This window comes from Carassius gibelio, chromosome A21, assembly GCF_023724105.1.
Source record: "Carassius gibelio isolate Cgi1373 ecotype wild population from Czech Republic chromosome A21, carGib1.2-hapl.c, whole genome shotgun sequence".
NCBI classification, from domain to species: Eukaryota; Metazoa; Chordata; class Actinopteri; order Cypriniformes; family Cyprinidae; genus Carassius; species Carassius gibelio.
In genome coordinates, this window is record NC_068391.1 from 6,750,428 (window position 1) to 6,762,465 (window position 12,038).

General features: G+C 40.8%; 1 protein-coding gene across 14 annotated transcripts in view; it reads left to right on the top strand.

Moving 5' to 3' along the window:
* Positions 1 to 12,038, top strand: part of LOC127941310 (spectrin alpha chain, non-erythrocytic 1) — a 31,955-nt gene that overhangs the window by 10,986 nt on the left and 8,931 nt on the right. For 5 of the 14 annotated variants that reach the window (XM_052536235.1, XM_052536238.1, XM_052536240.1 and 2 more), the window contains exons 6-35: positions 12 to 156; positions 327 to 481; positions 601 to 736; positions 921 to 1,022; positions 1,138 to 1,275; positions 1,393 to 1,503; positions 1,602 to 1,679; positions 1,815 to 1,970; positions 2,052 to 2,256; positions 2,392 to 2,573; positions 2,710 to 2,953; positions 3,044 to 3,166; positions 3,283 to 3,500; positions 3,699 to 3,791; positions 3,905 to 4,039; positions 4,134 to 4,282; positions 4,845 to 4,904; positions 5,254 to 5,452; positions 5,553 to 5,657; positions 8,301 to 8,333; positions 8,474 to 8,509; positions 8,779 to 8,826; positions 9,503 to 9,594; positions 9,721 to 9,865; positions 10,330 to 10,511; positions 10,800 to 10,899; positions 11,034 to 11,231; positions 11,318 to 11,464; positions 11,547 to 11,650; positions 11,741 to 11,903. In XM_052536235.1, coding sequence (XP_052392195.1) covers positions 12 to 156; positions 327 to 481; positions 601 to 736; positions 921 to 1,022; positions 1,138 to 1,275; positions 1,393 to 1,503; positions 1,602 to 1,679; positions 1,815 to 1,970; positions 2,052 to 2,256; positions 2,392 to 2,573; positions 2,710 to 2,953; positions 3,044 to 3,166; positions 3,283 to 3,500; positions 3,699 to 3,791; positions 3,905 to 4,039; positions 4,134 to 4,282; positions 4,845 to 4,904; positions 5,254 to 5,452; positions 5,553 to 5,657; positions 8,301 to 8,333; positions 8,474 to 8,509; positions 8,779 to 8,826; positions 9,503 to 9,594; positions 9,721 to 9,865; positions 10,330 to 10,511; positions 10,800 to 10,899; positions 11,034 to 11,231; positions 11,318 to 11,464; positions 11,547 to 11,650; positions 11,741 to 11,903 — 3,982 coding nt within the window. The remainder of the gene's footprint in view (positions 1 to 11; positions 157 to 326; positions 482 to 600; positions 737 to 920; positions 1,023 to 1,137; positions 1,276 to 1,392; positions 1,504 to 1,601; positions 1,680 to 1,814; positions 1,971 to 2,051; positions 2,257 to 2,391; positions 2,574 to 2,709; positions 2,954 to 3,043; positions 3,167 to 3,282; positions 3,501 to 3,698; positions 3,792 to 3,904; positions 4,040 to 4,133; positions 4,283 to 4,844; positions 4,905 to 5,253; positions 5,453 to 5,552; positions 5,658 to 8,300; positions 8,334 to 8,473; positions 8,510 to 8,778; positions 8,827 to 9,502; positions 9,595 to 9,720; positions 9,866 to 10,329; positions 10,512 to 10,799; positions 10,900 to 11,033; positions 11,232 to 11,317; positions 11,465 to 11,546; positions 11,651 to 11,740; positions 11,904 to 12,038) is intronic. The other 9 variants (XM_052536245.1, XM_052536241.1, XM_052536246.1 and 6 more) reach the window with 3 other exon arrangements.

The following is a 12,038-nucleotide window of genomic DNA, read 5'->3' on the forward strand; positions in this document are numbered from 1 at the left end:
CTGACCTACAGGGATGTGGATGAGACAATCAGCTGGATTAAGGAGAAGGAGCAGCTGATGGCATCTGATGATTTTGGTCGTGACCTTGCCAGTGTTCAAGCCCTGCTCCGGAAGCACGAGGGGCTGGAAAGAGACTTGGCGGCCTTAGAGGACAAGGTCAGTTTTTTTTATATATATATATATATATCCCACAAAACAGACCTGCCCATAACATTTATACATTTATTCTCTCATTATTTTATTTATGTATATTTAATTTAATGCAGAGATGTACTACAGAATGTGCAAGCATTGTACAGTCATAAGTCATTTTCTTCTGTCTTCAGGTAAACACTCTTGGTGGTGAGGCGGACCGTCTGCAGCAGACACACCCCCAGAATGCCACTCAGATCCACCTGAAAAGAGATGAACTCATTACCAACTGGGAGCAGATCCGTACCCTGGCAGCTGAGCGACATGCTCGGCTCAATGACTCCTACAGGTAGGTTAGGATACACCTTTTGCTTTTGATCACTGCTTCAAACTGATTGGTTGATGAGATTTTAAGTTAAGTTTACACAGAGCTACCTGGTGATCTTATGGTTGTTGTCTTGCTTCTAGGCTGCAGCGCTTCACTGCAGATTTCCGTGACCTGACCAGCTGGGTGACGGAGATGAAGGCTCTGATCAACGCAGATGAGTTGGCCAATGATGTGGCCGGAGCTGAGGCCCTACTTGACCGCCACCAGGAGCATAAGGTATTGAACTTTGAAAATTTAAACAAGTAAAGCAACATGGGAAAATTATGTTTGGATAGTAAATAAAGTATTTATAACCTTTCTTTCAAAACTGTGATTTGCCTGTTTTGCATTGCATTTATATTATTGCTCTACCAAGGATGCTTGACACTGAAAGACCATAATGCCCATTATGTTTTACCAGGGTGAGATTGATGCTCATGAGGATAGTTTCAAATCTACCGATGAGGCTGGGCAGGCTCTGCTGAACACCGGACATTATGCTTCTGAGGAAGTCAAGGAAAAGGTGTGTCTAAACTTGGATCTGTGTTTTTGTAGGCTATTTTTAAACTCATCATTGATGCATTTTTAATTCTAAAGTGAGCTTCTGAATGACCCTCATTTTGTGTTTGTTGGTGTAGCTGGGCATCCTGTCTGAAGAGAAAGTGTCTCTTCTGGAGCTATGGGAGCTACGTAGGCAGCAGTATGAGCAGTGCATGGACCTGCAGCTCTTTTACAGAGACACTGAGCAGGTTGACAACTGGATGAGCAAGCAAGAGGTAAAAATTCATCTAGACTTCTTTTATTGTGACGACTTTCTCTTAAATGTGGGACACTTTTATGTTGTTTACAACTGAGAGCAAAATTTTAGACATTTCAAACTGTCTTTTTCAAAGGCTTTCCTGCTGAATGAAGATTTGGGTGACTCTCTGGATAGCGTTGAAGCTCTTCTGAAGAAACATGAAGACTTTGAGAAATCCCTCAGTGCCCAGGAAGAGAAGATCACTGTAAGAAATCACACAGTCTGATGTAAAATTCAAGGCTTAAATAATTAGTTTTACAAATCTTACTCAGTTTCCTTTTAATTCTACACTGAAATATACAGGCCCTGGATGAATTTGCCACCAAACTGATCCAGAATAATCACTACGCCAAGGAGGATGTGGCCACTCGCAGAGATGCAGTAAGTGGAGATGAGCACCCTGAAACTTCCTTCACTGCAGCTTCGCAAGCACTTTCCTCCCTTCAGTTTATTGCTGACAGAAGTGCTGTATCACTGGTAATACTATGACTTGAACACCTTTTTTTTCTACTTCAGCTGCTGAGCAGACGCAATGCTCTTCACGAGCGCGCTCAGTTTCGCCGTGCAGCCCTGGAGGACTCTTTCCATCTGCAGCAGTTCTTTCGGGACTCTGATGAGCTCAAAAGCTGGATCAATGAGAAAATGAAGACCGCCACTGATGAGGCCTACAAGGTTTTTTCAGTTATTTTGCACATTTGGAATCATTTGTTTATTTTTCCTTCTTTCTCTCACCCTTTATTCCTTCTCTTTCAGGACCCATCCAACCTGCAGGGGAAGGTGCAGAAACACCAAGCCTTCGAAGCTGAGCTTTCTGCTAATCAGAGTCGCATTGATGCACTGCAGAAGTCAGGCCAGGAGCTGGTTGATGGGAAACACTACGCCTCCAGCGAGGTGTCCACCCGAATGGAAGAGGTCAGCTCTCAGTGGAAGAAACTTCTAGAGGCAACTGAACTCAAAGGTGAAAAAAAGGCACAGCATGATAGGACTACCTATTTGACAGGAAGAGACAGCAGTTAAAACGGTCTGATTTATTAATGGTAATTATGAAACCGAAGGCAGATTTTCAGTTATATCACATAAATGACTCTTTCAGGGATTAAATTGCGTGAAGCTAACCAGCAGCAGCAGTTCAATCGTAATGTAGAGGACATCGAGCTGTGGCTATATGAGGTGGAGGGACACCTAGCCTCAGATGACTTTGGCAAAGATCTGACCAGCGTCCAGAACCTTCAGAAGAAGCATGCTCTGCTGGAGGCTGATGTGGCTGCCCACCAGGTAACAATGTCTTAATGATATCCAGAGTAAAGGATATTGGATGTTTACACTGTTTCTTGTATGATTCTGTGCAATTGGCAGGTTAAACTGAACTTTCTTCATCTTAACTATAGTTTTTTCTCTCACCTTTTTACAGGACCGCATTGATGGCATTACTATTCAGGCCAGGCAGTTCCAGGAGGCTGGTCATTTTGATGCTGATAACATCCGCAAAAAACAAGAGGCTCTGGTGGCACGCTACGAGGGTCTAAAGGAGCCCATGGCCGCCCGCAAACAAAAGCTGTCAGACTCTCTGCGCCTTCAGCAACTTTTCAGGGATGTGGAAGATGAGGAGACATGGATCCGAGAAAAGGAACCCATTGCTTCCTCTACCAACAGGGGTTCGTGTGGTTAAATTACATGACATTAAATCTAAAATTACTATAAAATATTTATATTCTTAAAACAATTATTTTCTCATACTCTTTCAGGAAAAGATCTCATTGGAGTCCAGAACCTTCTGAAGAAACACCAGGCTCTGCAGGCGGAAATCTCTGGCCATGAACCCCGAATCAAGGCTGTTACTCAGAAGGGGGAGGCCATGATTGAAGAGGGTATATTTAATTCTAGCTAAATTCTATTTAAATCTTTCATAAGAGACTGACTTTCTACTAGGCATTGGTTCAGAACATTTTTAGTTATTATTCAAAGATTTTTTTCCCCTTTTCAGGCCATTTTGCAGGGGAGGATGTGAAAGCTAAATTGCAAGATCTGCACAATCGTTGGGATGGACTGAAGGGAAAAGCTTCCCAGCGTAGACAGGATCTGGAGGACTCCCTTCAGGCTCAGCAGTACTTTGCTGATGCCAATGAGGCTGAGTCTTGGATGAGAGAGAAGGAGCCCATTGTAGGAAGCACTGACTATGGCAAGGATGAAGATTCTGCAGAGGTAAACAAGGAGGAGGGCTGGATCTAGAATGAAACTAGTTAGAAACTAATATTTGAGCTAGAAAAAAAATGTAATTTTTTCATCCATGCATCCTTCATACATCATAAGATGTTTAAAGTACCTTTGTGGCATCTTAAATTGCAGTTTTGTATAAAAAGTAATTAGATGGCTCTAACATGTTAGTGTTATTATTTGCAGGCTCTGCTGAAGAAGCACGAGGCACTGATGTCTGATCTGAGTGCATATGGCAGCAGCATCCAGGCCTTAAAAGAACAAGCTGAGGCCTGCAGAGTAAGATCACATAATAACACTTCTGCATTGCCCAAAGGAATATAACATGTAATCTTCTGTTCAATGTTATGGCAATGAAAATGTGGTCCTTTTTCACTGATTTAAATCAACAGCAACAAGTGGCCCCCACTGATGATGAGACTGGCAAGGAGCTGGTGCTTGCTTTGTACGATTACCAGGAGAAGAGTCCACGTGAGGTCACCATGAAGAAGGGCGACATCCTGACTCTGCTCAACAGCACCAACAAGGTGATTTATAGGGCACACTACATGTGTCACTTAGCATGCCAGTTTGAATCCAGATGAATGCTTGGACTCATGAAAGAAATATATCTCGTTTCAGGACTGGTGGAAAGTGGAAGTGAACGACAGGCAGGGTTTTGTTCCCGCAGCGTACGTGAAGAAGTTGGACCCGACTCAATCTTCCTCTCGTGAGAATCTGCTGAACGAACAGGGCAGCATTGCTCTGCGACAGGAACAGATTGAGAATCAGTAAGAGTCATTCTGCCTTTGGTTTTCTAATCAAATGATTGTGGGCAGAATTCCTACTTTGTTTAATATGCATTCGGGCTATCAATGTCTCAAAAGTTTGAGGTCAGAAGGAAAATAATTTAAAATTTTTATTCAGTAAGGATTCATTCAATTGATTGAAAGTGACAGTAAATACATTTATAATGTTACAAAAAAAAATTCACATTTGTTCTTTTGAACATTGTTCAATAGAATCACTATTTCCACAAAATAGGATCACTGTTTCCACAAAAAATATTTAAAAATATTCATTCATAATTTTAATTGATTGATGGCCCTAATGTGAACATTTTATTTGTAATTTTTTCAACTTTGCAACTTACATTCTAACAAAATCATTTCCTTTTAACACAAAGCCTCTTAAGATCTTTGCATCTTTATTCTTCCTGCAGCTCAAATAAGGCATCTTATAAAAACTAACTCTTAATAGTGTTTCTGACCCCTCATTACTCCTCTTCTTTTCCTTTCTTTTCTATCTTAATTTAAATGCTTGCATGTGTCTTCTTGCCCTGCCCTGTGGCAGGACTGTGGTCACCAAGGAGGTGTGCAGCGTGTCTGTGCGCATGAAGCAGGTGGAGGAACTGTGAGTAGGAACTGTGTTCATCCACATTCCCCTCTTTTATTGTGCTGTTTTCTCTCATGCTTAAGGTCTTCTGTCATTCTGTCTGTCCATCAGATCATTGTCTCATTCTTCTTCCTCTTCTATTCCATCAAGGAATAGATGTTTACATATCTTCTGAGGATGTTGTCATTCAGAGTTTTTTTTTTTTTTGTAGAATTGGTATCTAGATGTTTCACTCTGCATTTTCGGTCGCTTTACCGATTTCTTGCCATTAGCTGTGAAACCCTTTCCATGTTTCCATTTCCCATTTCCTCTCCTAGAAGGAGATGTTTCAGTCACAGCATTGAATGGCTCTGACCTCTCTCTTTAGGTATGGTACACTGCAAGAGTTGGGAGAGAAGAGGAAGGACATGCTGGAGAAGAGCTGCAAGAAGTTCATGCTTTTCCGTGAGGCGAACGAGCTGCAGCAGTGGATCAATGAGAAAGAGTCAGCGCTTACTAATGAGGAGGTCGGCTCTGATCTGGAGCAAGTGGAAGTGCTGCAGAAGAAGTTTGATGACTTTCAGAAGGTATGTTTTTCCTAAACCTTTATGACTCATTTATCACTGGAAACTTATGTTAACTAATACGTGTTCACTGATTCTAAACTTGCTTTTTATTGTTTATTAGGACCTGAAAGCAAATGAGTCTCGGCTGAGGGATATAAACAAGGTGGCATCTGAGCTGGAGTCTGAAGGACTGATGGCTGAAGAGGCTCCTGTTGTGCAGGCCCAGGTATGACTAAAAACACTTTAACCCTCTGGGGACGGATTAGGCGGTACCGCCCAAAATGGCATACTTTTACAAATGTGTAGTTATCTCAAAAACTATTAATGTTAGAGAGATGCGGGTTTTTTTGCCGTCTTCCTCAGATTCCGCTGAAAACAGCGGTGTCCAGTTTGTATATTAAACACTTCCCTTATTGCGCAATACCACTGCGTAAACAGGCCAATGAAAAAGATTGTGCTAGGCAGATTCAACACGCAACAGCCAATGGAAAAATTGCCGCTGGGAGGAGTCTTTTTCTAACCCAATCAGAGGAAGGTTATGTCTTCTAGCGATTCAGAGGACTCTGTAGCTCTGCTGTAGCCTTGTAAAAGCTGGCTGGACTAAAGTAAAAGACATGTAATCAATAAGCGTTCAGAGAATCAGCATCAGGGTGGAGAAAGCAGAACGCGATCGGAGTATTAGCGAGCACAAAGAGCTAAATTCGAGCGATCGGAGAATCAGCATCACGTGGAGATAGCAGAAAGTGTGTTAGCGAGCACAAAGAGATCAATTCGAGAGAGATACAGCATTATTACACAATTGTTTTATCAAAATGGCAAGCAGTAAAAGATTTACGGCAGAACAAGCTCTGGAACAATTACTGGAAAGGCCTGGAGAGGCCTGGAGAGGCCTTGCTTTGCTCACTGGCATGCCTAGGACTGTTTTTAAAAAAAGTTAATTATTTAATTGTTCTTTACACATTTGATTAAACAATAACACATTTCTGTCAAGCAAAGAGTTTGAAAAAATATATTTTCTTTGTTCAAAAACTGTTCTATATTGTGTGTTTTTCAGTAATAAATGACAAAAATCTAATTTTAGTTTTTGAAATGCTCTAGTTTATTGTAAAATTTTTCACTCATACTTCCTTTATATAAACATATTGCATGCATGCTTATGGTAGCTTAGGGTCTTCTGAATCCATAGATACCAAACACAGGGTGTTTCATCTCCTTTACATATGATTTATAAGCCCAAATATAAAAATAGAGAAAACAGACCAAAAAGGGCTTAGTCCCAAAAATAAAAAAAACGCCTAGGACTGTTTGTAAATAAAGTTAATTATTTAATTGATCTTTACACATTTGATTGAACATTAACCCATTTCTGTCAAGCAAAGAGTTTGAAAAATATATTTTTGGGTCAAAAACTTTTAACTATTGTTGTGTGAGGTAGGATTTTCAGTAATAAATGACAAAAATCTCATTTTCGTCTTTGAAATTCTCTAGTTTATTGTACAATTTTTCACTCATACTTCCTTTATAGACATATTGCATGCATGCATATGGTAGCTTAGGGTCTTCTGAATCCATTGATACCAAATACATGGTGGTCCATCCTCATTACATATGGTTTATAAGCCGAAATGTAAAAATAGAGAAAACGGACCAAAAAGGGCTTAGTCCCCTAAGGGTTAAATACAGTGAATTTGATTAAACATACCGTAATTCCTCAAATAAAAACCGGGGCCTTTATTTACCTGAACTGCAGAAGGTAACAGGCTTTTATTAGAGACATGCCTTTATTTCTAATTCCATCTTTTTGATAAATAATCCGTATATGAACAGTTTTATATTAAAAGCAATATTATTCCAGGACCGAGATCATAACGTTAGCACAGAATCAGTTCAGAATCAATCCTTAAAAGACGCGCTGTGTGTCAGACTGCTTCACGCTGAATCACGCATGCTCACAGTATCATCAGCTCCTCGGTTCTCAAACCGGACGTGTCCGACAGAAACAGTTCTCGGTTCAGTGTACTGTTGATCCAAAAACCGATGCAACCGGTTCTTGACTTGAGAACGAGAACCGGCTCCGGCTCCGGCTCCGGCTCCGGCTCCGGCTCCAGCAGTGGGCGTGTACGTTCGTTATCTGACTGCTGATTATCCACACAAATTTTCCCCCAGTCTTTGTTTAAGACCGGCCTTTAATTGTCCATGTTGACCACGCCCCTGGCCACTATAAGACGCCCAGCGTTTATTTGACTACCAGTTTTTATTTGAGGAATTATGGGATATTGCCTTTGAAAATTTTTTTTTTTTCTTTGCTCCCGTGCATTAAATTGAACAAAAGTGATTGTAAAGACATTTATAATGTTAGGAAAGATTTCGATTTCAAATAATTACTGTTCTTTTGAGCTTTCTATTTATCAAAGAATCCTAAAAGATTTGCAGTTTAAAAAAATATATATATTAGGCTAATTAACTGTTTACAACACTGATAATAGTAAGAGTTTCTTGAGCACCAAATCAGCATATTAGAATGATTTCTGAAGGAAATGAAAACAGTTATTTTAATTTGTAATATTTAACAATATTAATGTTTTTACTGTATATTTGTTCATATAAGTGTAGCTTTGGTAAGCATACTAGCCTTCTTTCTAAAACAAAAAAACTATAACCAAGCTCAAACTTTTTGATGGTACTGTACATCATGATGTTTTCTATATTTTGAGTCATTCCACTCATCGATTTTATGTTTATGTTTTTATGTACTCTTATTTATATACCTGAATTCATGAGCTTTGTAGATTTGGTAATCTTACTTATTTTTCCCTTTTCTCCTTGTGACCCTTCATTCCTTCACATCACCCCTTCATCCTGCCTTCAGCAACTAGAGATGCTGGGCTCATCTCCTGGCAAGGTCATTATTGTACCATTCATCTTGTCTCTACAACAGTTGTGTTGTCTGCATGAAACAAACACATGAATATCATACAGTGTTTATTATTATTATTATTATTATTATGTAAAATGATTCTATTTATTGTATATATTTCACAGGATGAACCAGATTCCAAAGGTGCATCTCCATGGAAGGTAATATAGCATAATGCTGAATTTGAAATGCTTTAAATGTAATCTATTATATCATCTATTGTAATCTTGGGTCACTGAAATTGATGCTTGTTTAGTTTTTATGTAGGGTCTTGTTTAGCCTGTATGTCATCCACAGAGGATTTTGGATACTGTGGTTACAGAAAGACAAGAACAGTCTGGTTCTTGTAACTCCTTTTGTGACACTTTCTTGACTGGTGTGTTTTTCCTGCCCTCTCTCTGTTTTTTTACACATTTTTTACTCAATGTAGTCTGTTCGCTTGGCTGTTCAAACAACTGCCAACTTTAATACTATTAAGGTAAGATTCTAGGTTCTTAGTTTAAGTCTTTAAACCTTTTCTCAACCGATCCCGCTAAATCCTGCATTGTGCCCCATGTACCTGGAGGACTAACTCCTCATGGTGGTCTTGTACTCTTACCATGGTTTCTTGTTCCCTACGTCCTTTTACTGAACCATCAACTGTGCATTTGCATCCCTCTCCCTTTGTTTCCATTCATGTGTCTTTGTTGACTATTTGAAATAACTCCTTTATTTCTTCACACCAGATGTTTTGGTGGAGGTAAAACAACCATTCTAGAATACATTAACGCTACTTTTTCAGTTTGTGGCTAATGCACCCACCCAAGTTTTCCATATTTGCTAACTGTCATCACTCATCCTATGCACTTTAATGTTGTAGCCTTTCTGTTTATGCCACTCACCCATACTGTCACTTTTGCTACTGATATGAAGAGCAAATATGGTGCAAAGGATATAGAGCCATTTATGTGGTGCTTTGGATAGTGGGTTGGCTGTTAAATTTCATATTTCTGAATGTCAGAGAAACAACTTTTTGTTTCTCATCAGTTAATTTATTTTATTTTAAGACGTAACCTCAGGGAGTCAAATCCGCTGTCTCAGATCCAATCATTGTTTTAACTGGACCTATAATCTGACCTTTGATTAGCTGCTAATGGGTTTATGTTCGTGTGTAGGAGCTGAACAACCGCTGGAGGTCCTTACAGCAGCTGGCTGAAGACAGAAGCAACATGCTTGGTAGTGCTCATGAGGTGCAGAGGTTCCACAGGTACATATATACGCCACTGATTAACATCAAAATTATTTGTCATACATCCTGTTTTGTTCATGTTGTATTTGTATGATGTGAGCCCCATGAAGTGCAGAGGAATTTAGCTCCGTGTGTGATTTACAGGGATGCAGATGAGACTAAGGAATGGATTGAAGAGAAGAACCAAGCCCTGAACACTGATAACTACGGCCATGATCTCGCCAGCGTGCAGGCTCTGCAGCGTAAGCACGAAGGCTTTGAGAGAGATCTGGCCGCTCTAGGAGACAAGGTAAAATGTTAACCATTATTGGTGTGGTTCATTCCTAACAGAACATTAACTAAATATCTAGTTCAGTCATGAAACTTTATATGGCACTGTCTGATAGGTTCTTTAGATGCAAGCTGCTACTGATCACATTATTTACTACACTGCACAAGCTGATTGTCCTCTGCTGATTCTGCAGCCATGAGCTTACTTGTTCAACATTGAAATAGTCTGGTACAGTGTTCGCTGCAAATTGGTTCTGCAACAAGCAATCAGAGTTCCTCTAAAACCCACCACCTCCCCCAGCACCACCTGTCTAAGTCTGCTACAAGATTTATGTGTTCAAGCTGCAGCAGCAGCATGTCAAGCGTGCTTGCACTGGTGTAGCAGCTGTATCAGATCTAGTCCGTAAATAACAAAAACATTAATACTGTCATATCAAGTTATTGTTAGAGTTGTCATGATATATAATTTTCTCCCTGGGGCAGGTGAACTCTCTTGGTGAGACTGCAGAGCGTCTGATTCAATCTCATCCTGAGGCTGTGGACGACATCCAAGAGAAGTGCACCGAGTTGAACACAGCCTGGAGCAGCCTGGTGGGTCGTGCTGACCAACGCAAAGAAAAATTGGGCAACTCTCACGACCTGCAGCGCTTCCTCAGTGACTTCAGGTGAGGAGGAAAAAAAAGAGGGATGGAAAGAGAGTTAAAATATGCAAAACAAACAACTTGGAGAAACTGTATAGGCCGTTGGTGATAATCTGTGGGGTTACTTTTTTTGGTGTGTTCCACACATCGGCTCTCGGCATTCTCACGTCAGTGACAGTCTGCACGAGATGAGAACACCAATCGGCTTTCCTCGCCACTAGTTCTTTGAAGCCGGCTTGGTGTGTCCTGGCCTTATGACATCAGAGCAGTAATAATGAACAGACTAAACAAATCTGTGCTTCTCTCTCCCAGAGATCTCATGTCTTGGATCAATGGAATCAGAGGGCTGGTGTCTTCAGATGAGATGGCCAAGGACGTCACTGGAGCTGAAGCCCTGTTGGAGAGACATCAGGTACTTAAAAACACCTATGATATGTACTTTGTTACAGTTGCTGTTTATAAGATGAGTTTCTTTTGTTAATATTTAGCAAAACCCTGTTTATCCCATGAATATATGTTAAACGCTCACATATTTACATTCTGTAGGAACATCGCACTGAGATAGATGCTCGTGCAGGCACGTTCCAGGCATTTGAGCAATTTGGACAGCAGCTGCTTGCCCGTGGCCACTACGCCAGCCCTGAAATCCAACAGAAGCTGGAGGCTCTTGAACAGGAACGTGCTGACCTGGAGAAGGCCTGGGTCCAGCGCAGGATGATGCTGGACCAGTGCCTGGAGCTTCAGGTTAGCAAGGACCATGTTTACAATTTATACACAAAACTTGGACACTTGAAGATGGTAAATATCATATTTTTCTTTGTCTCCCACAGCTATTCAACCGTGACTGTGAGCAGGCTGAGAACTGGATGGCAGCTCGCGAGGCCTTCTTGGCCAGTGATGACAAGGGGGATTCCCTGGACAGCGTGGAGGCTCTCATCAAGAAACATGAAGACTTTGATAAGGCTATCAATGTGCAGGTCAGCAAGCGCCATTGTGATATGATGCAGTCAAGCTCAACTTCATTTGATTTTGAATTATTTGATTTGTCTGTGCTCACAGGAAGAGAAAATTGCAGCACTACAGTCTTTTGCTGACCAGCTTATTAGCGCTGACCACTATGCCAAACCCGAGATCTTTAACCGCCGTAATGAGGTCTTAGACAGGTAGGGGTTCATTTTGATACTGCTCTCACTGAGTGAATCTGTCCAAAATGTGTGATTTATGTTAAAGTAGTATGTCCTTTTGACCTCCAGGTGGCGCCGTCTCAAGGCTCAAATGATTGAGAAACGCTCTAAGCTGGGTGAGTCCCAGACTCTGCAGCAGTTCAGCAGAGATGTGGATGAAATTGAAGCATGGATCAGTGAGAAACTCCAAACCGCCACCGACGAGTCTTACAAGGACCCCACCAATATCCAGGTAACATCAAATTTCAGGTATCAATCTCTGGACAGATAAGTGCATATTTTTTCAAACATGCTATTAAGGTGAATATCCCGCCTAAGTCTAATCCTGTAAATATATTAATACTGTAATATATTCAGGTGCAAATTA